The sequence below is a fragment of the Mizuhopecten yessoensis genome, unplaced genomic scaffold (assembly GCF_002113885.1).
Source record: "Mizuhopecten yessoensis strain PY_sf001 unplaced genomic scaffold, ASM211388v2 scaffold11041, whole genome shotgun sequence".
In the NCBI taxonomy this organism is placed as follows: Eukaryota; Metazoa; Mollusca; class Bivalvia; order Pectinida; family Pectinidae; genus Mizuhopecten; species Mizuhopecten yessoensis.
The window spans coordinates 90231-116139 of record NW_018408849.1 but is presented as its reverse complement, the minus strand read 5'-3'; the positions used below and the strand labels follow the sequence as shown (position 1 = coordinate 116139).

The 25909-nt window shown below is 40.3% G+C and overlaps 2 protein-coding genes across 3 annotated transcripts in view; both read left to right on the top strand.

Moving 5' to 3' along the window:
• LOC110464900 (calmodulin-like) overlaps window positions 1-5226 on the top strand; it is a 22135-nt gene extending 16909 nt beyond the window's left edge. The window contains exons 3-4 of the mRNA XM_021520363.1: window positions 1314-1559; window positions 2371-5226. Coding sequence (XP_021376038.1) covers window positions 1314-1559; window positions 2371-2399 — 275 coding nt within the window. The 3' untranslated portion in view covers window positions 2400-5226. The remainder of the gene's footprint in view (window positions 1-1313; window positions 1560-2370) is intronic.
• Window positions 5227-8187: 2961 nt separating this feature from the next.
• Window positions 8188-25748, top strand: LOC110464914 (calmodulin-beta-like). 2 transcript variants are annotated; one of them, XM_021520388.1, is made up of 5 exons: window positions 8188-8278; window positions 8471-8548; window positions 18149-18292; window positions 19034-19279; window positions 25102-25744. In XM_021520388.1, the coding sequence occupies exons 2-5, from the start codon at window positions 8485-8487 to the stop codon at window positions 25128-25130; spliced, it is 483 nt and encodes a 160-aa protein (XP_021376063.1). In that variant the 5' UTR covers window positions 8188-8278; window positions 8471-8484; the 3' UTR covers window positions 25131-25744. The 2 variants fall into 2 exon arrangements, with proteins under 2 accessions (XP_021376063.1, XP_021376064.1); XM_021520389.1 differs by lacking the exon at window positions 8188-8278 and having other exon boundaries at window positions 8287-8548; window positions 25102-25748.
• The last annotated feature ends 161 nt before the right edge of the window (window positions 25749-25909 follow it).

Below are 25909 nucleotides of genomic sequence, written 5' to 3'. Positions count from 1 at the left end.
ACATAGGGTTATACCTCTGTATCTCTCATACAAACGAAGGGTTATACCTCTGTAACACTTATACAAACATAGGGTTATACCTCTGTATCTCTCATACAAACATAGGGTTATACCTCTGTATCACTCATACAAACATAGGGTTATACCAATGTAACACTTATACAAACATAGGGTTATACCACTGTAACACTCATATAAACATAGGATTATTCCTCTATAACACTAATACAAACATACAAATATAGGGTTATACATCTGTGACACTCATACAAACATAGGTCTATATGAAAAATACAAGGCGTCAGACTACAATTACCGTCACACCCATAAACCACAAAACATCTATATTTCAAACAAGTAATGTCATGCTAGCATCATAGTTAAACATATTCCATTATAAATGGGGATGAAGCAGACATTCTAAATAACGTGTCATTGTAAACATATTCAATTACAAATGGGAATGAAACAGACATTCTAAATAATGTGTCATTTTAATCGTAGGTATAAACATCATGCGTTGTGTCCTATTGTGTCATTTGTTCCATTCACGGGAGTAGGGTAGGCTCGGACGGAAAACATGCGTTGATGACGATCTTACCTTTCTTGAAAAGAGATATCAACATCAAATATCAACATAATTTTAGCTCACCTGGCCCGAAGTGCCATGTGAGCTTATGCCGTACTGCGGCGTCCGTCGTCCGTCCGTCAACATTTTTCTTTAAAACGACTTCTTCTGAAGAACTGGAGGACCTAGGGTCATGATATTTGGCCATTAGGTATCTGGGATGGAGTGCTGTAAAGTTTCTTCATTTAAATGACCTTGACCTACTTTCAGGGTCACAGGGGTCAAATATGTAAAAAAAAAATATCAAACAAGAATATCCCAAGAATCATTCGGACTACAGTCATGATCCTTTGGTATGTTGTGTAGATCAGCAGTGTGAATCTTTTTTTAACTACAGTAATGAGGTCAAATGTCAACTTTAAGTGCTAGCCGGAGTCAAAGGTCAACGTGGATTAAAAGCTGTTGAATTACAATTTCACACTCAAATTTCTAACAACAATATCTTAAGAAGCGTTTAAAAGATGTTAAAATGTCTTGTGTTCTAGTTACCAAATTTGGTCTGAAGTTACCTATATGTCAGTTTCATGTAACAAAAGAAACAGGTGAGCGATACAGCCCTCTGGACCTCTTGTTTATTTAATACTTTAAGACATGCCAATATTATGTGATCATAGATTTTACATTGACCGAACATTCATTCATGTATGTGTTGTTGTTTTTTTATAAATCTATTCTTTGTTTGCAGACGATGGTTATGTCGGCTACCGCGAGTTTGAGAAAATTCTGATGAGAGCTATTTCACGTGTGGAATATGAAAAACAGAATATTATGAATTCGTTTAAGATGTTTGATAAAAATGGCGATGGCTATATAACCGCTAAAGAACTCAAGGCTATTCTGTCTGCTGCGGGAGGGGATTGTGTCGACGAGGAGGTCAACGAGCTGATGCTAGAAGCGGACGTCAACAAAGACGGAAAGATCAGTTACGAAGGTACCGTTACATATAATCCCTCACGGTTTATTCCTGTGAGTTTTGTGTCTTACATCTCCTGTATTTATTGAGTATACTTTCCAAATGACATCATTTTAACATTATCATTGGACAACTTATTGTGTGAAGATGAGTTAACCAATTCAAGCGTAACATTTATACTTTGCTATGTACGTCCTTCCTAGAACATGTCTAATCGCCAAAATAGGACTGTTGAAATCCTGTTATATAAGAAAATATATGATAAAAAAAACACATTATTTTCTGAAATCGAGAAAACAATTGTAGTTAGATTAGTAATCAAATCAATAGAACTAGCGATAGCAAAATAGTGTAGGTATTGAATCTTAATAAGATCTTGAAGTTCACAATTTTATTTATATTGGTTATAAACAAATTCCATTAAATATTGATTCTCATTTTTGGGAGTATAAACAACAAAAAACACATCTCATTATCATGCTGCGGATGCGTCAATGGAAAACAAAGTCAAAAATCTTCATTTGAAAGAACTTCGCCATTTTGAACAGCAAAATAAACAAAAACTATCTGGAGAAAATAACATGTGAACAGGGCGTTTTCGGAATATTTCAGGTACATAACAGGCACTAAGGAAGCCACTGTAACATTACTTTATAATGTACTTGATATATCGTCATGAGTACCGATGGTTTATCAGAAAATACAGTGTTTGCACAATCAAAATTCCATTGTATTATATGATAGTATGGTAAGACAACCATTTACTACTCAATATATAATCTTCATAGTATTACATTTTTGTGACACAATGTCCTTCTTTTCTTTGTAGAATTTGCCACAATGTTTTGCGAAAAGTGATAAACGCCATGGACAGATGTAACCGACTCGTGCTGCGTCGTTGTCAATCGCGACTTCTCGGCCAATTCCGGCTAGGAACGGAATCATACCTATTGCCTAGCCGGAATTGGCCGAGAAGTTGCGATTGGCGTCGTTGTATGTGAACTGTATGTCGGGTCGCCAATAGGCTAACGCTGGAGCTGATAGCTATATATAGTCAGCGGAACATTTAAAAATCGTGTTGTCTAGGCAACAATACAATACAAGTATTAATAAAGTGCAAATTAATACGTGTATCTCTAACAATTTGGGTTCAGAGTTAATGTTCATAATGAGAATGTTCTGAATGAAAAGAGTCCTTATTCCTACAATATCGAAATTTACTCGGTTTGGTATCGAGTTGAGGTAATTAATCCCTTTCAGTGAAACTGACGTGAATATGACGACATTCGCTGATCTGTGTATTTATGTCGTGATTTGTATCTATATAAAACCTAAATTAATATATGAGATATGTAGATGTTATTTTTGAAAAATCTGACTGTCCTAATGACCGATCGCCCTGATTGGTTGTTTCCTGTCCATTGTCTATAAACTTGATTTTTCCATTGTGTTTTTTATTGTTTTTATTCCCCTATGTTGTACGGATAGGATATAATGTTATTTGCTAATGTCAAAACACAGCTCTTGGCGTCGCTTTGGAACTGAAACATACGCAAATGAATACACGGCATATACCTGTTGTGTTAAATGCAAATACTGTAAAATCACTAATATCGCAATGATTACAAGTTTGATAGCGCAATACTCTAGTGAGTGGCTACTCGGTAATCAACGAATTAATGTACCCACGAAATATTGCTTTTTTTCGGGAAGACGACGAAATTTGGGACCCATGAAAATATCAGATTGCTCAGTTACAAATATATATATAGGTGGTTTGTGTTGTTATTATTATCATATCACATACACGTATTACAATACATCAGATCCAGGAGAGCTGTTCACTTAAGACCGCAAAGGTATAGACAATGTCCTTTAGGTTTTTTACATTTTATTTTGTAAAATTTGGTCGATCGTATCTTCGTGAATATAAAACTCGAGAACTTGTTTCACACAGTTGCTGGTTCAGGTTCTTGTATCATTTATTCAAATCGTTCAAATTGTATGCAAAATAAAACTTAATCATGAATCTGTGCCCAAATATTAAATAAGTATAATTTCAATATTTTATCATATCATAAAAGATACCACAAAAGATATCACAGTGTATGAATTAATTTTGTCCACGTGTAACAACGCTGGGTTTCAATAATATTTTATAATTTCACTAAACTGTCATATATGGTCACCGCTTGCGTATAGAAATGTTTTTGTTTTTGTTTTCTTTAATAAAACAACCAATTTAAATGTGTAGGGCTAGTTATAGGCTGTTGACAAAATATACCTTGAAGTCAGCATTCATTGTATCGATAAAACACGATCATGCCCAGAGCAAAAAAGAAAAGACAAAATGTGTACCGTATCATGAATACATAAAGGAACTATCTAATAATGACTTTGTTATTGTTGCAATGATAGAACATTTGTTCAGCTCGCCATCGTAACGCACACATAGCTTTGAGGTATGATACACCGTGTGTTTACAATTATTTTAGTATCAGATTTGTTCATTGATAAAGTGTTATGGTTGACCTGATTGACGAAATTATGCTATAGAATTCAGAGCGAGGCCTCATATCATATAACGAGATTCCATTAATCATACAGGAGTGTTCCCACCGACCGCGTGTGTGGATAAACTACGGATGTCGGTAGGGACACTATCCTAAAAATCAAACGGGAAATTCTGAATCGATCGGTTCTGTTGGTATTATCATGGAAACACTATCTAAATACCTGAATAGCGTAATACCTCAAATAGCTGATATCACAGTAATACATTTTATAACCTTTTCGGTGTAAAACGACGTAGCATACTGACCTATATTGAAATAATCTTCTTCTTCAGACCCAGAAATGTAAGAATCAAATACACTTCAGGAATGGAAAACAACTAAGGTGGGTTATTTTCAAAATTATTAATTCCATTGCCCCCTGGTCACCCACCCACCCAATCCAAACTATATAAGATTATTATCAAGTGATTAGAATACGATGACATGAACATAAATATAAGTCTTGACTGACTCTTGGGGCTAGAAGAGCGTTGCAAAAAGGATCAAATATTTGTATCAAAAGTATATCAATGGTATATCAATGGTATATCAATAGTATATCAATAGTATATCAACATTATATCAATGGTATATTAATATCCCAATAATATATTTATATTCACAAGTGGTACGTTTAAACAACACCTATAATTAACGTTTAGTTTAAATTAGTAAATGACAGGTTATTTTGGGGTTATGTTCTGTGAAATATGTAGGTACTGGAATGTTGACATCAATATGTGTTGAAACGCTAAGCGTATCTGTATCATTTTTTTTTCATTTTTTATTAGTTTTAATTATGAGGAATAGAAATTCATTTCCTAGTAGGAAGTCCTACAAAATAAGTTGATATCGGAATAAAGCCTTTTATTTGAATTCGGTACTGTAACAATCCCTGAATGTCTTTTAATTTCGAGCTAAGCCATTTACTATCTTTCATTTTATTACGGTCCTCATATTTACCAATAGACGAGAACATTTTAGTTCACGGATAGTGCTAAAAAGGATATAGAGCGAAATTAGAACGGTAGTAATATAGGAGCGTAGTACGATATCGATGTTTGTGACGTAAACAACCGCCAAACGTAATGTTCCCGGACAGTCACCGTATGTTTATATCTGTAGATATATTACATGTACATTGTATGTTTTGTCGTTAAACATTTCACGTTATCAATTGTATGACGTCAGATCTTTAAAATTTTAAAGAAATCAGTTATCTGTAAGAATTTCAAAGATAGATATTCCTCTTTAAAACATACCCAACCAATGCAAATCAACAGTCTTATGAATTTGTTTCCCCATAAATTTTGCAAATCCTTCTAATGTCAACAGAATGACAGTTTGTGTGTTACTGTATGTTCAACAGGTAAGAAGCTGACTAACCAATGACTAACAATAACCACATACATACAGATATAAACAACATGCTTCATTGAAGATGTGTTCCTCGTATTACAATGCAATTAATCACAAAAGCAATGCACGTAAGGGGGCCACACCATGCACAAACATCAATAAACCCGGATATATTGGTTTTGTCGTTGTTATAATGTTTTTTCCATTAACGACTGTATCACTAAATGTCAGACGACTTGATCTTGTACTCGGGTATTACAATAGTGTTCGGGTCATTTGATACGATGAGCATTGTGTCTACACTATCATGCCTAGGGTACGATACACAACCAACCCACCGTGAAGATCGATAAGTCACAACCTATATATTCATATTGTTCTTTTTAAATAATTAAATACGTCAAATATTCACCCTCTTTGATTAAGGTTTAAAAGGAATGCTAGTTCACTCTGCCGGATACCAGCGTATGCTTTAAAACATTGGCACAATCGAGCTGTGCGCACGAGACTGATCGTTGTGCGCGAACTTCCAGGAAATATAGGGATATGAGATTTAATCAGGTATTAATTATTTTACTTAATAACAATACAACATTTTTTATTTAATGAGGAGCCGATTACGGATTAATTATTAAATGTAGTAGAAATGAATGATATAAATTATATTATTATTGAATTGAGTACAAATGAGTGATGAATTATCCAATGCAGCACAAATGAGTGATGACTTATATAATGTAGTACACATGAGTGATACATTATTTACTGCAGTACAAATGAGTAATTAATAATTTAATTTGGTATACTAGTAGATAAGCTATACATTACTTAATGTCTTTGGTTTGGTTTATTTGTGTTTTCCGTCCTATTAACAGCTACAGTATAGTCAGTTAAGACATGCCAGGATTTGGTGGTAGAGGAAAGCCGGAGTTCACGGAGAAAAGCTACCGACCTACGGCCAGTACCTAGCAACTGCCCCACGTAGGTCTCGAATCTGCAACCCAGTGGTGGAAGGCTAGTGATAGCAGAATTACCACTTCCCACCGCGGCCCCTTTACTTAATGTGGAACTAATGTCGGTTAGATATTTAATGAGAAACAAGACTGTATATATCTTACATACTATGACAATCAAACAGATGGTAAAATTACATACATGTTCTACCCTTACCAGCGTAACTCTCACACACTTACATGGTATTGCCATCTTTATCATTTGTTTGTTTACTTTCTTAGAACTTCTTCGTCGACCTATTTAATATTGGCTTTCTGTGTCGACATCCTTAATTCATATACCACGGGACTGCACCCATACCTTACATTTTAACCAGTTAAATAAGATCCTATAGTGACAATAAAGTTGATATTATAGTTAATTGGCCAAAAAACGCTTTCGGTTATGATCACACTAAACCGGCCAATGAGACAGTACGATTTAAGGTCGAATGAGTGTATCGATAAACGGAAATAGGAAGTACATCCCTAGTTGAAAATCCAATGTAGGGAGACAGTATCACAATTTCCGCATATTCTAATGTTTAATCTTAAACTGATGAATATTGTATGTTTATTATTGACAGAACAGTGTGTTATCTCAATAATAAAGTATTTCAAAGCAATCCAGGCAATTTTTAATCGTTTATAGATGATTTATTTTACACAATTTCAGCATTTATTAAATTGATATACATTAGTGGAATACTAATCTATGGCAGTATCATTTTTATTGACATTATTTCGCAAAAAACGTGTTTCATTTTTTTCAAAATTCACTCATTTTTACATAAATTTCCATTTAAAATCCTTAAAATTCTGACAACATATACTTTTTTTTGTGGCAGAACATTTTCTTTACTTCAAAGCAATATAACTACAAAATTTGAAGAAATTCTATTGAGCAATGGTGACACAAACCTTTTACCTTAATGTGAAAAATAACAAACAATGTTTATCGTCAATTGAGACGTTACTGATGTTTTCTTAATGTGGCCACACTGGCCGCTTCATCTTTGGTCTCTATATGTTTGTTTGTAAAAGTATGTACCCACGAAATAATTTGAACCATGAAAGAATGTACACACGAACATTTCGTGTTATACAGTACGTAAATGGAAGCCATTGTCTTTATAATTGATCACGGAACCAAATCAAAAATAGATTATGGGGTTTTCCCTTTTGGGCAGTGAATGCCTCGGGGCCTGCTGGTTGGATATTTAGGTGGTAGAAGTTTCAAAAGTGTTATATGTGGGTTGATATAGCAATATATATAGATGTAATATGCATAAAAAAGTCTGCTTTTGTCTGGGTGAGTTTATTGGTGATAAACGTTAACACTATCGTCTATGTAAAATCAGTTGGTTCTGCGGTCCCTATAACCAAAGTATGCATAGTGTACTGATTATTTACTTTTATATATGTCATTGTTGGGCAGACTCATAAAATTAGCATACAAGTTAACGAAAATAGTAAAAATAAAACGGAAAAACGGAAGCAGAAACTTAACAAGGTGACAAGGTTTAGGGTTAACATTACCTGGAACTGTACGAAAGGGAAATATGACGTCAGATGTACCACTAGAGTTACGACGTAAGGAAACACATCTGTTTAAAACAAGTTACAAAGTCGACATATTCGTAAAATACATCTGCCGAGACACTCGCACGCATTTTAAATGGATGTCGAATACCACACTGTGGTTCGTGTATTGTCGTCAGAGTCTGTTGTGCATGGTGTCTGGTATAAGTCTCCAACAGTTCCGGCAGTCGCACTGCTCGTTCAGTACTATGTTCTATTGGTCCAAGTAACCGCTTGGCTTCTATAGAAGGTGGTGGTTCTAATTGAATATTAACTTATACCTGCCATTGTATCCATTAGTTAGATAAACCCATTATTAAGTACATCTGAAATAAGACTTGGTGTAGGGACTATAAGAACTCTCCAGCTATTCTGATATACATTTATTTTATATTTTTTGCTGGGATGTGGCAGTGCTGACTGACCATTTTCACTTTTTCAGTTGGATAAACAAACATGGCAATGCAAGACGCAGACCCGGATTTTCGAATCCGGAGACCGAACAAAGCTGAAAGAGACGGTTGGTTATTTTCTTATTCTTTCCTATTGGTCGGATACAAATTATATTCATTTGTGAGATAAGTGTATTTATTCTGTTAACCTTATTTATGACGCGTTCAGCAACAGAAAATATCACTTTTGTGTACTTTAATTAATCGTCATTTACCACATAACTAAGACTAGCATCATACTGTCGTGTATAATTATTTCATTGAATGCCCGATACATAGGAACGTGTTTACATGTATTGGTCATCACTGACCAATGATAATATTACCTACATAACGCCTGTAGTCCACAGGGTAAGCACGGGATGATATGTTTCCCTTCACTGTGTATTATCATTTAGTACATGGTTTATTTTCTAATGTCGCTTAGTTTTTTGAATCGCGATTTAGTTTTATTGATCTGGTTGACTTTGTCTCTGACAGATCTGTAAACCATGTCTAACTATTCGTGAATTTGCGTTTTAGGTAATAACCCATGAATTCTACAATCCTTACTTCATTTTCGTAATATCAGTTCAAGATACAATCTGATAAACCGAACACTTTTCCCTGTCTAAGGTTATCATCGAAGAAGCGGATACAAAGTCTACGATGGCAAAGGGACATTTGTTGTTTATATTTATACAAAAATGAAACAAATCGAATCTAACGAGGGTGTAAGGTCTCGCTGACAGCATAAGAATGAGGTATGAGGCGCGTTTCCCCACCTAGTTCACAGTGAACACATTCCATGGTTCCCAACCTCGTTCACAGTGAACACATTCATTGGTTTCCCACCCAGTTCACAGTGAACACATTCCTTTGTTCCCCACCTAATTCGCAGTTGACACATTACTTTGTTCCCCACCTAATTCACAGTGAACACATTCTTTTGTTCCCCACCCAGTTCTCAGTGGACACATTCATTGGTTCCCCACCTAGTTCACAGTGAACACATTTCTTGGTTCCCCACCTCGTTCACAGTGAACACATGCATTGGTTCCCAACTTAGTTCACAGTGAACACATTCCATGGTTCTCTACCTAGTTCAAAGTGAACACCTTCATTGGTTCCCCACCTCGTTCACAGTGAACACATGCATTGGTTCCCTACCTAGTTCACAGTGAACACATTCATTGGTTCCCCACCTCGTTCACAGTGAACACATTCATTGGTTCCCCACCTAGTTCACAGTGAACACGTTCCTTGGTGTCCCACCTAGTTCACAGTGGACACATTGATTCCCCACCTAGTTCACAGTGAACACCTTCCTTTGTTCCCCACCTAGTTCACCGTGAACACATTCTTTGGTTACCCACCTACTTCACAGTGAACACATTCCTTGGTGTCCACCTAGTTCACAGTGGACACATTGATTCCCCACCTAGTTCACAGTGAACACGTTCTTTGGTTACCCACCTAGTTCACGGTGAACACATTCCTTGGTGTCCCACCTAGTGGTTCCCCACCTAGTTCACAGTGAACACATGCCTTTGTTCCCCACCTAGTTCACAGTGCACACATTCCATGGTTCCCAACCTCGTTCACAGTGAACACATTCATTGGTTCCCCGCCTCGTTCACAGTGAACACATTCATTGGTTTCCCACCCAGTTCACAGTGAACACATTCCTTTGGTCGCCACGTAGTGCACATTGAACACATTCCATGGTTCCCCACCTCGTTCACAATGAACACAAGCATTGGTTCCCCACCTAGTTCACAGTGGACACATTACTTTGTTCCCCACCTAGTTCACAGTGAACAATTGCATTGATTCCCCACCTAGTTCACACTGAACACATTCCTGGGTTTCCAACCTAGTTCACAGTGAACACATGCATTGGTTCCCCACCTAGTTCACAGTGAACACATTCATTGCATCCCCACTGCATTAGCAGTAAACACTTTCATTGATTCCCCGCCTAGTTCACAGTGAACAATTGCATTGATTCCCCACCTAGTTCACACTGAACACATTCCTGGGTTTCCAACCTAGTTCACAGTGAACACATGCATTGGTTCCCCACCTAGTTCACAGTGAACACATTCCATGGTTCCCAACCTCGTTCACAATGAACACGTGCATTGGTTCCCCACCTTGTTCACAGTGAACACATTCTTTGGTTACCCACCTAGTTCACAGTGAACACATTCTTTGGTTCCCCACCTAGCTCACAGTGGACACATTACTTTGTTCCCCACCTAGTTCACAGTAAACACATTTCATGGTTCCCAACCTCGTTCACAGTGAACACTTTCCTTGGTTCCCCACCTAGTTCACAATGAACACTTTCCTTGGTTCCCCACCTAGTTCACAGTGAACACATTCTTTGGTTCCCCACCTAGTTCACAGTGGACACATTACTTTGTTCCCCACCTAGTTCACAGTAAACATATTTCATAGTTCCCAACCTAGTTCACAGTGAACACATTCCTTGGTTCCCCACCTAGTTCACAGTGGACACATTACTTTGTTCCCAGCCTAGTTCACAGTGAACACATTCCTTGGTTCCCCGCCTAGCTCAAAGTGAACACATTCCTTTGTTCCCCACCAAATTCACAGTGAACACATTTCATGGTTCCAAACCTCGTTCACAGTGTATTGGTTCCCAACCTCGTTCACAGTGAACACATTCCTTGGTTCCCCACCTAGTTCACAGTGGATACATTCCATGGTTCCCCACCTCGTTCACAATGAACACATGCATTGGTTCCCCACCTAGTTTACAGTGAACACATTCCATTGTTCCCCACCTAGTTCACAGTGAACACATTCCATGGTTCCCAACCCCGTTCACAATGAACACGTGCATTGGTTCCCCACCAAGTTCACAGTTAACACATTCTTTGGTTCCCCACCTAGTTCACAGTGAACACATTCCTTTGTTCCCCACCTAGTTCACAGTAAACACATTTCATGGTTCCCAACCTCGTTCACAGTGAACACTTTCCTTGGTTCTCCACCTAGTTCACAGTGGACACATTCCTTGGTTCCCCACCTAGTTCAAAGTGAACACATTCATTGCATCCCCACTGCATTAGCAGTAAACACTTTCATTGATTCCCCACCTAGTTCACAGTGAACAATTGCATTGATTCCCCACCTAGTTCACTGTGAACACATTCCTGGGTTTCCAACCTAGTTCACAGTGAACACTTGCATTGGTTCTCCACCTAGTTCACAGTGAACACATTCCATGGTTGCCCACCTAGTTCACAATGAACACATGCATTGGTTCCCCACCTAGTTCACAGTGAACGCATTCTTTGGTTACCCACCTAGTTCACAGTGAACACATTCCATGGTTGCCAACCTCGTTCACAATGAACACGTGCATTGGTTCCCCACCTAGTTCACAGTGAACACATTCTTTGGTTACCCACCTAGTTCACAGTGAACACATTCCTTGGTGTCCCACCTAGTTCACAGTGGACACATTACTTTGTTCCCCACCTAGTTCACAGTAAACACATTTTATGGTTCCCAACCTCGTTCACAGTGTATTGGTCCCCAACCTCGTTCACAGTGAACACATTGCTTGGTTCCCCACCTAGTTCACAGTGGACACATTACTTTGTTCCCCACCTAGTTCACAGTGAACAATTGCATTGATTCCCCACCTAGTTCACAGTGAACGCATTCTTTGGTTACCCACCTAGTTCACAGTGAACACATTCCTTGGTTCCCCACCTAGTTCACAGTGAACACATGCATTGGTTCCCAACCTAGTTCACAATGAACACATTCCTTTGTTCCCCACCAAATTTACAGTGAACACATTTCATGGTTCCCAACCTCGTTCACAGTGTATTGGTCCCCAACCTCGTTCACAGTGAACACATTGCTTGGTTCCCCACCTAGTTCACAGTGAACACATGCAATGGTTCCCAACCTAGTTCACAATGAACACATTCCTTTGTTCCCCAACCTCGTTCACAATGAACACGTGCATTGGTTCCCCACCTTGTTCACAGTGAACACATTCTTTGGTTACCCACCTAGTTCACAGTGGACACATTACTTTGTTCCCAGCCTAGTTCATAGTGAACACATTCCTTGGTTCCCCGCCTAGTTCAAAGTGAACACATTCCTTGGTTCCCCACCTAGTTCACAGTGAACACATGCATTGGTTTGAACACATTCTTTGGTTACCCACCTAGTTCACAGTGGACACATTACTTTGTTCCCAGCCTAGTTCATAGTGAACACATTCCTTGGTTCCCCACCTAGTTCACAGTGGACACATTCCTTGGTTCCCCACCTAGTTCAAAGTGAACACATTCCTTGGTTCCCCCCCTAGTTCACAGTGGACACATTACTTTGTTCCCAGCCTAGTTCATAGTGAACACATTCCTTGGTTCCCCACCTAGTTCATGAACACATTCCATTGTTCCCCACCTAGTTCACAGTGAACACATTCTTCCTTTGTTCCCCACCTAGTTCACAGTGAACACATGCATTGGTTTGAACACATTCTTTGGTTACCCACCTAGTTCACAGTGGACACATTACTTTGTTACCCACCTAGTTCATCCCAACCTCGTTCACAGTGAACACTTTCCTTGGTTCTCCACCTAGTTCACAGTGGACACATTCCTTGGTTCCCCACCTAGTTCACAGTTGACACATTACTTTGTTCCCCACCTAGTTCACAGTAAACACATTTCATGGTTCCAACCTCGTTCACAGTGAACACTTTCCTTGGTTCTCCACCTAGTTCACAGTGGACACATTCCTTGGTTCCCCACCTAGTTCACAGTTGACACATTACTTTGTTCCCCACCTAGTTCACAGTGGTGAACACATTCCTTGGTTCCCCACCTAGTTCACAGTTGACACATTACTTTGTTCCCCACCTAGTTCACAGTGGTGAACACATTCCTTGGTTCCCCACCTAGTTCACAGTTGACACATTACTTTGTTCCCCACCTAGTTCACAGTAAACACATTTCATGGTTCCCCACCTAGTTCAAAGTGAACACATTCCTTGGTTCCCCCCCTAGTTCACAGTGGACACATTACTTTGTTCCCAGCCTAGTTCACAGTGAACACATTCCTTGGTTCCCCGCCTAGTTCAAAGTGAACACATTCCTTGGTTCCCCACCTAGTTCATGAACACATTCCATTGTTCCCCACCTAGTTCACAGTGAACACATTCCTTGGTTCCCCACCTAGTTGACAGTGGACACATTACTTTTTCCTTGGTTCCCCACCTAGTTGACAGTGGACAGATTCCATGGTTCCCCACCTCGTTCACAATGAACACATGCATTGGTTACCCACCTAGTTCACAGTGAACACATTCCTTTGTTCCCCACCCAGTTCACAGTGAACGCATTCCATGGTTCCCAACCTCGTTCACAATGAACACGTGCGTTGGGTCCCCACCTTGTTCACAGTGAACACATTCTTTGGTTACCCACCTAGTTCACAGTGGACACATTACTTTGTTCCCAGCCTAGTTCATAGTGAACACATTCCTTGGTTCCCCGCCTAGTTCACAGTGAACACATTCCTTGGTTCCCCACCTAGTTCATGAACACATTCCATTGTTCCCCACCTAGTTCACAGTGAACACATTCCTTGGTTCCCCACCTAGTTGACAGTGGATACATTCCATGGTTCCCCACCTCGTTCACAATGAACACATTCATTGGTTCCCCACCTAGTTCACAGTGAACACAGTCTTTGGTTACCCACCTAGTTCACAGTGAACACATTCCTTTGTTCCCCACCAAATTTACAGTGAACACATTTCATGGTTCCCAACCTCGTTCACAGTGTATTGGTGCCCAACCTCGTTCACAGTGAACACATTCCTTGGTTCCCCACCTAGTTCACAGTGAACACATTACTTTGTTCCCCACCTAGTTCACAGTGGTGAACACATTCCTTGGTTCCCCACCTAGTTCACAGTTGACACATTACTTTGTTCCCCACCTAGTTCACAGTAAACACATTTCATGGTTCCCAACCTCGTTCACAGTGTATTGGTCCCCAACCTCGTTCACAGTGAACACATTGCTTGGTTCCCCACCTAGTTCACAGTGAACACATTCATTGCATCCCCACTGCATTAGCAGTAAACACTTTCATTGATTCCCCACCTAGTTCACAGTGAACACATGCATTGGTTTGAACACATTCTTTGGTTACCCACCTAGTTCACAGTGAACACATTACTTTGTTCCCCACCTAGTTCACAGTAAACACATTTCATGGTTCCAACCTCGTTCACAGTGAACACTTTCCTTGGTTCTCCACCTAGTTCACAGTGGACACATTCCTTGGTTCCCCACCTAGTTCACAGTTGACACATTACTTTGTTCCCCACCTAGTTCACAGTAAACACATTTCATGGTTCCAACCTCGTTCACAGTGAACACTTTCCTTGGTTCCCCACCTATTTCACAGTGGACACATTCCTTGGTTCCCCACCTAGTTCACAGTTGACACATTACTTTGTTCCCCACCTAGTTCACAGTAAACACATTTCATGGTTCCCCACCTAGTTCAAAGTGAACACATTCCTTGGTTCCCCACCTAGTTCATGAACACATTCCATTGTTCCCCACCTAGTTCACAGTGAACACATTCTTCCTTTGTTCCCCACCTAGTTCACAGTGAACACATTCCTTTGTTCCCCACCCAGTTCACAGTGAACGCATTCCATGGTTCCCAACCTCGTTCACAATGAACACGTGCGTTGGGTCCCCACCTTGTTCACAGTGAACACATTCTTTGGTTACCCACCTAGTTCACAGTGAACACATTACTTTGATCCCCACCTAGTTCACAGTGAACACATGCATTGGTTTGAACACATTCTTTGGTTACCCACCTAGTTCACAGTGGACACATTACTTTGTTCCCAGCCTAGTTCATAGTGAACACATTCCTTGGTTCCCCGCCTAGTTCACAGTGAACACATTCCTTGGTTCCCCACCTAGTTCATGAACACATTCCATTGTTCCCCACCTAGTTCACAGTGAACACATTCCATGGTTCCCAACCTCGTTCACAATGAACACGTGCATTGGTTCCCCACCTTGTTTACAGTGAACACATTCTTTGGTTACCCACCTAGTTCACAGTGAACACATTACTTTGTTCCCCACCTAGTTCACAGTGAACACATGCATTGGTTCCCCACCTAGTTCAGAATGAACACATTCCTTTGTTCCCCAACAAATTCACAGTGAACACATTTCATAGTTCCCAACCTCGTTCACATTGTATTGGTTCCCAACCTCGTTCACAGTGAACACATTCCTTGGTTCCCCGACTAGCTCAAAGTGAACACATTCCTTTGTTCCCCACCAAATTCACAGTGAACACATTTCATGGATCCCAACCTCGTTCACAGTGTATTGGTTCCCAACCTCGTTCACAGTGAACACATTCCTTGGTTCCCCACCTAGTTCACAGTGAACACATGCATTGGTTCCCCACCTAGTTCACAATGAACACATTCCTTTGTTCCCCAACAAATTCACAGTGAACACATTTCATGGTTCCCAACCTCGTTCACATTGTATTGGTTCCCAACCTCGTTCACAGTGAACACATTCCTTGGTTCCCCGCCTAGTTCACAGTGAACACATTCCTTTGTTCACCACCTAGTTCACGGTGAACACATTCCTTGGTTCGCCACCTAGTTCACAGTGAACACATTCCTTTATTCCCCACCTAGTTCACAGTGAACAATTGTATTGATTCCCCACCTAGTTCACAGTGAACAATTGTATTGATTCCCCACCTAGTTCACAGTGAACACATTCCTTGGTTCCCCACCTAGTTCACAGTGAACACATTCCATGATTCCCCTTCCCTTTAGACTTCTCTGTCATATATCGTCAACTCATTTTATAAAGAGGTCACCTTGTGAAACAGATGGCGATAGTAGAACGAGGTTTTACTGTAAATATTCAGTGTTTATATTTACTTTATTTAAATTATGCAACTCTTTTGTAACAACCAAACAATATATATGTTGGATTGCCGCCACCTCAAGTTATGTTATGGCTGGACTACAGAGCAACACTCTATCCTATATTATTGTCTCAACAACGACTGCTAATGTGCTGCCAAAATCTAACCTTGGTGTTATTGTAGGGACAGATTATATGCGTGTCGGTATTCCGTACAAATGACACTATTGAGACAAAGAGACTTTAAACATTGGGTTTAAGTTGAAACACAGGTACTAGGCCTCGTCTGTCAATAAACCTATGACGTAATCAGGTTATTATTATAGTTGTATTAACAGACGATGTTAGGACATTAGAGACGAGTACTGACAGACGAGGTTAGTATACATGTAAGACTAGAATTGACAGACGGGGCTAGTATACATGTGAGACTAGAATTGACAGACGAGGCTAGTATACCTGTGAGACCAGTATTAACAGACGAGGCTAGTACATGTGAGACCAGTATTAACAGACGAGGCTAGTATACCTGTGAGACCAAGCATTAACAGACGAGGCTAGTACATGTGAGACCAGTATTAACAGGCGAGGCTAGTACATGTGGGACCAGTATTAACAGACAAGGCTAGTATACATGGGAGACGAGTATTAACAGACGAGGCTAGTACATGTGCGACCAGTATTAACAGACTAAGCTAGTACATGTGAGACCAGAATTAACAGACAAGGCTAGTATACATGTGACACCAGTATTAACAGACGAGGCTAGTATACCTGTGAGGCCCAGCATTAACAGACGAGGCTAGTACATGTGAGACTAGTATTAACAGACAAGGCTAGTATACATGGGAGACGAGTATTAACAGACGAGGCTAGTACATGTGAGCCCAGTATTAACAGACGAGCCTAGTATACATGTGAGACCCGTATTAACAGACGAGGCTAGTATACATGTGAGACCAGAATTAACAGACGAGGCTAGAATACATGTGAGACCAGTATTAACAGACGAGCCTAGTACATGTGAGACCAGTATTAACAGACTAAGCTAGTACATGTGAGACCAGTATTACCAGACGAGGCTAGTACATGTGAGACCAGTATTAACAGACAAGGCTAGGATACCTGTGAGACCAGTATTAACAGACGAGGCTAGTACATGTGTGACCAGTATTAACAGACAAGGCTAGTATACATGTGAGACCAGTATTAACAGACGAGGCTAGTACATGTGAGACCAGTATATTAACAGACAAGGCTAGGATACCTGTGAGACCAGTATTAACAGATAAGGCTAGTACATGTGAGACCAGTATTAACAGACGAGGCTAGTACATGTGAGACCAGTATTAACAGACGAGGCTAGTACATGTGAGACTAGTATTAACAGACAAGGCTAGTATACATGTGAGACCAGTATATTAACAGACGAGGCTAGTACATGTGAGACCAGTATTAACAGACAAGGCTAGTACATGTGAGACCAGTATTAACAGACGAGGCTAGTATACCTGTGAGACTAGAACTGACACACGAGGCAAGTATACTTGCGAGACTAGAACTGACAGACGAGGCAATTATACCTGTGAGACCAGTATTAACAGACGAGGATAGTACATGTGAGACTATATAGTACTGAAAGATGAGGTTAGTACCTGCGGGTCATTTTGTGGGTTTATAGAGGTCGATATTTTACAGATATCAAGAAGATCTTCTCCCATTTCGATGTGAACGGAGACCAAAAGATTTCCCGACACGAGATATTACGTGCAGTACGATGCATGGGGTCACACCCGACAAAGCAGGAGTTCGACCAAATAATGGAACCTGTCGACGAGGACAGTAAGATATCAACAAACATACTAGTGCTTCTGGGTTAAATTTAAACCAACAGAAATGTACCTGTATGTAAAGTATGATACAGCTAATGGTTAGGTATAAATGGTCAAATAGAACGAGTCATTGTGTTGCGGTAAATACCTGTATTATGTTTAATTACACAACCCAATGTATAAATTACATAATGAGGTAGTTCTAATTAATAGGACTCGTTAGGTGTCATTGTAATCGCGTGACCATTACACCATGTGACCTGAACAACTATTCCCACACACCTAAAAAACAGTATGGTTCAAATTAGCAAAAATATGAATAAAAATATTATAGTGAAAAACACAAGAATCGTGCGGACACTCAGTCAGTGTCAATCAGTGTACGATAACAGATCTCCAGAAGATCCCTTACAATAATGGACGTTTTCGATCTTATTTTATGTTACATTCACTGGTCTTGGACATCTTGCTGACATCGGCAGACAGAAAAACCCTTTGATATGTGTCTTAGCTCAAGCCTGATAGACAACATTTAGTCCGAATTATTCTGACGTTTTATCGACTTTTTTATATCGGTCTGTCGTCGGTAAATCGACGACAGACCGATATAAAAAAAAATGGGTAAAATTTCAGAATAATTCGGACTAGATAACATTGTGCTACCATCCTGAGGCTTCTGGTCTTCGGACTACCTCCCATATGTATAGCCATATTAACTCACACAGACTGTAGGTGTCTTGTTTATTTACAGAGGATGGCTATGTTAGCTTCAGCGAATTTGAGAAAGTCATGATGAGATCAATTTCGGTAAAGGAATACGAAGAAAAACTAATGAGAGAATCGTTTAAAATGTTTGATTTGGATGGAGATGGGTTCATTTCCAAGGCTGAGCTGAAGAAAATACTCACAGCAGCCGGGGATAAAATGGCGGAACAGGAAGCTGAGGAACTCCTGCAGGAAGCTGATACCAACAAAGACGGGAAGATAAGTTACGGGGGTAAGATTTGTTACTGTAACACAAACTATCAGGTAAAGCTTTGTTACTGTAATACAAACTGTCAGGGTAAGCCTGGATACTGTAACACGAACTGTCAGGGTAAGCTTTGTTACTGTAACACGAACTATCAGGTAAAGCTTTGTTACTGTAACACAAACTGTCAAGTAAAGCTTTGTTACTGTTACACAAACTGTCAGGGTAAGCTTTGTTACTGTAACACAAACTGTCAGGGTAAGCTTTGTTACTGTAACACGAACTGTCAGGGTAAGCTTTGTTACTGTAACACAAACTGTCAGGGTAAGCTTTGTTACTGTAACACAAACTGTCAGGGAAAGCTTTGTTACTGTAACACAAACTGTCCGGGTAAGACTGGATACTGTAACACAAACTGTCAGGGTAAGCTTTGTTACTGTAACACAAACTGTCAGGGTAAGCTTTGCTACTGTAACACAAACTGTCAGGGTAAGCTTTGTTACTGTAACACTAACTATCAGGTAAAGCTTTGTTACTGTAACACAAACTGTCAGGTAAAGCTTTGTTACTGTAACACAAACTGTCAGGTAAAGCTTTGTTACTGTAACACAAACTGTGAGGGTAAGCTTTGTTACTGTAACACAAACTGGCAGGGTAAGCTTTGTTACTGTAACACAAACTGGCAGGGTAAGCTTTGTTACTGTAACACAAACTGGCAGGGTAAGCTTTGTTACTGTAACACAAACTGTCAGGGTAAGCTTTGCTACTGTAACACAAACTGTCAGGATAAGCTTTGTTACTGTATCACGAACTGTCAGGGTAAGCCTTTTTACTGTAACACGAACTGTCAGGGAAAGCTTTGTTACTGTAACACAAACTGTCAGGATAAGCTTTGTTACTGTATCACGAACTGTCAGGGTAAGCCTTTTTACTGTAACACGAACTGTCAGGGAAAGCTTTATTACTGTAACACAAACTGTCAAGGTAAGCTTTGTTACTGTAATATAAAATGTCAGGGTAAGCTTTGTTACTGTAACACGAACTGTCAGGGTATGCTTTGTTACTGTAACACAAACTGTCAGGGGAAGCTTTGTTACTGTAACACGAACTGTCAGGGTAAGCTTTGTTACTGTTACACAAACTGTCAGGGTAAGTTTTGTTACTGTAACACAAACTGTCAGGGTAAGTTTTGTTACTGTAGCACAAACTGTCAGGGTAAGCTTTGTTACTGTAACACGAACTGTCAGGGTATGCTTTGTTACTGTAACACAAACTGTCAGGGTAAGCCTTGTTACTGTAACACGAACTGTCAGGGAAAGCTTTGTTACTGTAACACGAACTGTCAGCGTATGAATTGTTAATGTAACACAAACTGTCAGAATAAGCCTTGTTACTGTAACACGAACTATCAGGTAAAGCTTTGTTACTGTAACACAAACTGTCAGTGTAAGCTTTATTACTGTAACGCAAACTGTCGGGGTAAGCTTTGTTACTGTAACACGAACTGTCAGGGTATGCTTTGTTACTGTATCACAAACTGTCAGGGTAAGCCTTGTTACTGTAACACGAACTGTCAGGTAAAGCTTTGTTACTGTAACACGAACTGTCATGTAAAGCTTTGTTACTGTAACACAAACTGTCAGGGGAAGCCTTGTTACTGTAACACAAACTGTCAGGGGAAGCTTTGTTACTGTAACACAAACTGTCATGGTAAGCTTTGTTACTGTAACATAAAATGTCAGGGTAAGCTTTGTTACTGTAACACAAACTGTCAGTGTAAGCTTTATTACTGTAACACAAACTGTCAGGGTAAGCTTTGTTACTGTTACATAAACTGTCAGGGGAAGCTTTGTTACTGTAACACAAACTGTCAGGGTAAGCTTTGTTACTGTAACACGAACTGTCAGGGTATGATTTGTTACTGTAACACAAACTGTCAGAATAAGCCTTGTTACTGTAACACGAACTATCAGGTAAAGCTTTGTTACTGTAACACGAACTGTCAGGGTAAGCTTTGTTACTGTAACACGAACTGTCAGGGTATGATTTGTTACTGTAACACAAACTGTCAGAGTAAGCCTTGTTACTGTAACACGAACTATCAGGTAAAGCTTTGTTACTGTAACACGAACTGTCAGGGTAAGCTTTGTTACTGTAACACAAACTGTCAGGGGAAGCTTTGTTACTGTAACACAAACTGTCAGGGTAAGCCTTGTTTCTATAATACAAACTGTCAGGTTAAGCCTTGTTACTGTAACACAAACTGTCAGGGTAAGCTTTATTACTGTAACACAAACTGTCAGGGTAAGCTTTGTTACTGTAACACGAACTGTCAGGGTAAGCTTTGTTTCTGTAACACAAACTGTCAGGGTAAGCTTTGTAACTGTAACACGAACTGTCAGGGTAAGCTTTGTTTCTGTAACACAAACTGTCAGGGTTAGCTTTGTTACTGTAACACAAACTGTCAGGGTAAGCTTTGTTACTGTAACACAAACTGTCAGGGTAAGCCTTGTTACTGTAACACAAACTGTCAGGGCAAGCCTGGATACTGTGTTTTAAGCTACCATGGTAAATTTAACTACTGCAGTGCAAGCTACTAGAGTCAGCATGAATACAGTAAAAAAGCAACGATAGTACGTTTGGTTGCAGTAAGACAGTAAGATCAGTTACCGGGTTAAGCTGAATTGCAGTAAGATAACCTACGATGTTAAAATTGATTACTGTAATATTAATTACCATGGAAACCATGTTTACGATCAGGTGAATTACGAAGGTAAGTTTAGTTACTCTAATATAAGCCACCAAGTTAATTACTGTAAAAAGTAAGTCACCATGGTTACTGTAAAATGGCGTCCCGTCTTGCATCGACGACGTCATGACCAACATGATTCATGTCGCATTTGGTACAGGTTACCAGCCTGACACTTAAGATTCGGTCACGTGACACTGAGTAAGCCTTATTGTGAACGCATGGGATAGTTTAATTACTTTCGAAAAGGTATACTCAACTGAGAAACTGCAGTTTCGTGGATTTCGATGAAATATTTGTCGTCAAAAATTACGTTAACAGAGGCATAAGATTTTAACCAAGAACATGATTCTAATACGAAGTCGTGGCGATGATATGACGTGTTGTGTAATAAAACACAGCTCCAACAGGGAGATTTATTGGATTTTGTATCAGACCCTTTTTTTATTTACTCCATATTTTTTCCACGCAGGGATAAATTAAATGAAAAAACCGAAACCGCATTAACGTCTTCAAACGTACCAGGTCTCTCAACAACTTGGTTCATGGAGAAGATCCAAAGGTTTAGAGTACATAGGTGATGTCGATAGAGAAATTCTTGGTGGAAGCAAGATTGTTTCAGTATCATTTACTTATTTATTTGTTTCTGTTCATCAATGACCCCCAAAGCAGACGGACACAGAAACAAATTTGGATTCTGTAGTCACTTAATACAACATGAAGTGAGATAGTGGGTCGGCCTCCGTGTCATACCTCCGTGTCATACTTACAGTAACGTTAGTGGGTCGGGATCCGTGTCATACTTACAGTAACGTTAGTGGGTCGGCCTCCGTGTCATACTTACATTAACGTTAATGGGTCATACCTCCGTGTCATACTTACAGTAACGTTAGTGGGTCGGCCTCCGTGTCATACTTACAGTAAAGTTAATGGGTCTGCCTCCGTGTCATACTTACAGTAACGTTAGTGGGTCGGCCTCCGTGTCATCCCTCCGTGTCATACTTACAGTAACGTTAGTGGGGCGGCCTCCGTGTCATACTTACATTAACGTTAGTGGGTCGGCCTCCGTGTCATACTTACAGTAACGTTAGTGGGTCGGGATCCGTGTCATACTTACAGTAACGTTAGTGGGTCTGCTTTCGTGTCATACTTACAGTAACGTTAGTGGGTCTGCCTCCGTGTCATACTTACAGTAACGTTAATGGGTCGGCCTCCGTGTCATAATTACAGTAACGTTAATGGGTCTGCCTCCGTGTCATACTTACAGTAACAATAATGGGTCGGCCTCCGTGTCATACTTACAGTAACGTTAGTGGGTCTGCCTCCGTGTCATACTTACAGTCACGTTAATGGGTCTGCCTCCGTGTCATACTTACAGTAACGTTAATGGGTTGGCCCCCGTGTCATACTTACAGTTACGTTAATGGGTCGGCCTCCGTGTCATACTTACAGTAATGTGAATGGGACGGCCTCCGTGTCATACTTACAGTAACGTTAATGGGTCGGCCTCCGTGTCATACTTACAGTAACGTTAGTGGGTCTGCCTCCGTGTCATACTTACAGTAATGTGAATGGGTCGGCCTCCGTGTCATACTTACAGTAACGTTAATGGGTCGGCCTCCTTGTCATACTTACAGTAACGTTAGTGGGGCTGCCTCCGTGTCATACTTGCAGTAATGTGAATGGGTCGGCCTCCGTGTCATACTTATAGTAACGTTAATGGGTCGGCCTCCGTGTCATCCTTACAGTACCGTTAGTGGGTCGGCCTCCGTGTCATACCTTCGTGTCATACTTACAGTAACGTTAGTGGGGCTGCCTCCGTGTCATACTTGCAGTAATGTGAATGGGTCGGCCTCCGTGTCATACTTATAGTAACGTTAATGGGTCGGCCTCCGTGTCATACTTACAGTAACGTTAGTGGGTCGGCGTCCGTGTCATACTGACAGTAACGTTAGTGGGTCGGCCTCCGTGTCATACTTACAGTTACGTTAATGGTCGGCCTCCGTGTCATACTTACAGGAACGTTAGTGGGTCGGGATCCGTGTCGTACTTACAGTAACGCTAGTGGGTCGGCCTCCGTGTCATTCTTACAGTAACGTTAATGGGTCGGGATCCGTGTCATACTTACAGTAACGTTAGTGGATCGGCCTCCGTGTCATACTTACAGTAACGTTAGTGGGGCTGCCTCCGTGTCATACTTACAGTAACGTTACTGGGTCGGCCTCCGTGTCATACTTACAGTAACGCTAATGGGTCGGCCTCCGTGTCATACTTACAGTACGTTAGTGGGTCGGGATCCGTGTCATACTTACAGTAACGTTAGTGGGTGGGCCTCCGTGTCATACTTACAGTAACGTTAGTGGGGCGGGATCCGTGTCATACTTACAGTAACGTTAGTGGGTGGGCCTCCGTGTCATACTTACAGTAACGTTAGTGGGGCTGCCTCCGTGTCATACTTACAGTAACGTTACTGGGTCGGCCTCCGTGTCATACTTACAGTAAAGTTAATGGGTCGGGCTCCGTGTCATACTTACAGTAACGTTAGTGGGGCGGGATCCGTGTCATACTTACAGTAACGTTAGTGGATCGGCCTCCGTGTCATACTTACAGTAACGTTAATAGGTCGGCCTCCGTGTCATACTTACAGTAACGCTAATGGGTCGGCCTCCGTGTCATACTTACAGGAACGTTAATGGGTCGGCCTCCGTGTCATACTTACATTAACGTTAGTGGGTCGGCCTCCGTGTCATACCTCCGTGTCATACTTACAGTAACGTTAGTGGGTCGGGATCCGTGTCATACTTACAGTAACGTTAATGGGTCTGCCTCAGTGTCATACTTACAGTAACGTTAATGGCTCGGGATCCGTGTCATACTTACAGTAACGTAAGTGGGTCGGGATCCGTGTCATACTTACAGTAACGTTAATGGGTCGGCCTCCGTGTCATTCTTACATTAACGTTAGTGGGTCGGCCTCCGTGTCACACTTACAGTAACGTTAATGGGTCGGCCTCCGTGTCATACTTACAGTAACGTTAATGGGTCGGCCTACGTGTCATACTTACAGTAACGTTAATGTCAATTGTGTTTCACTTTGTAGAATTCGTCGACATGATATGCAAAAAGTGATACATGCCGAATAATGACAAGGAAATGGGATGTGAGGAATCGACCATTGTGACTAGACGACTGTGCGCCTGCACAAGAAGGATTAAAACAAAACGTGCCGCATATGTCGTTACAGTTGGAGAGAAAAACGATATCGTATAATTCACTGAAGAGTGAAGGAGAAATGTGGCATATTTTACTGTACGTACACAACTATAGTGTGTGCCCTTCAGTTATTTTGATCATTTTGAAAACATCGTTTGTGTTGGACTCCCATGTGTTGTATAGGGGTCCGACGCTACCTACGGATACATTTATATATATATATATATGTGCATGTTATCACTTGACATCTTCTATCAGACAGATTGTTCAACAGTAAATCTCCGTGTTACTGTCGCCGTCTGTATGCTCTTAAGCGGTTTTTCGATATACCGGGGTATACAAGTAGGAATTGTGGAACAACGAAACGTAGAAATTACAATAAGTCTGTAGTAATTAATGTTAGTAACGAACTGTTTATCATCGATGTATTGTCCTATATTACGTCATCATGATGACTAGATGAACCGGATTTTGTTTTAATAAACCCTAATTGGAAACACCACGTGTTAACTCATTATTTTATTAATCCTTGTGAAGTGAAATAAGTATTTTTCTGAATAGACAAGCCGTGATAGACCAGCCTCACATCAGGTATGATATGATGTGCGTTCTATGTGATTTAAACAGTTCGGAGTTGGGACGACATATGAATAAATTATTTGCAGTAGATGATCGAGAATTGTGTTCATGTGTCA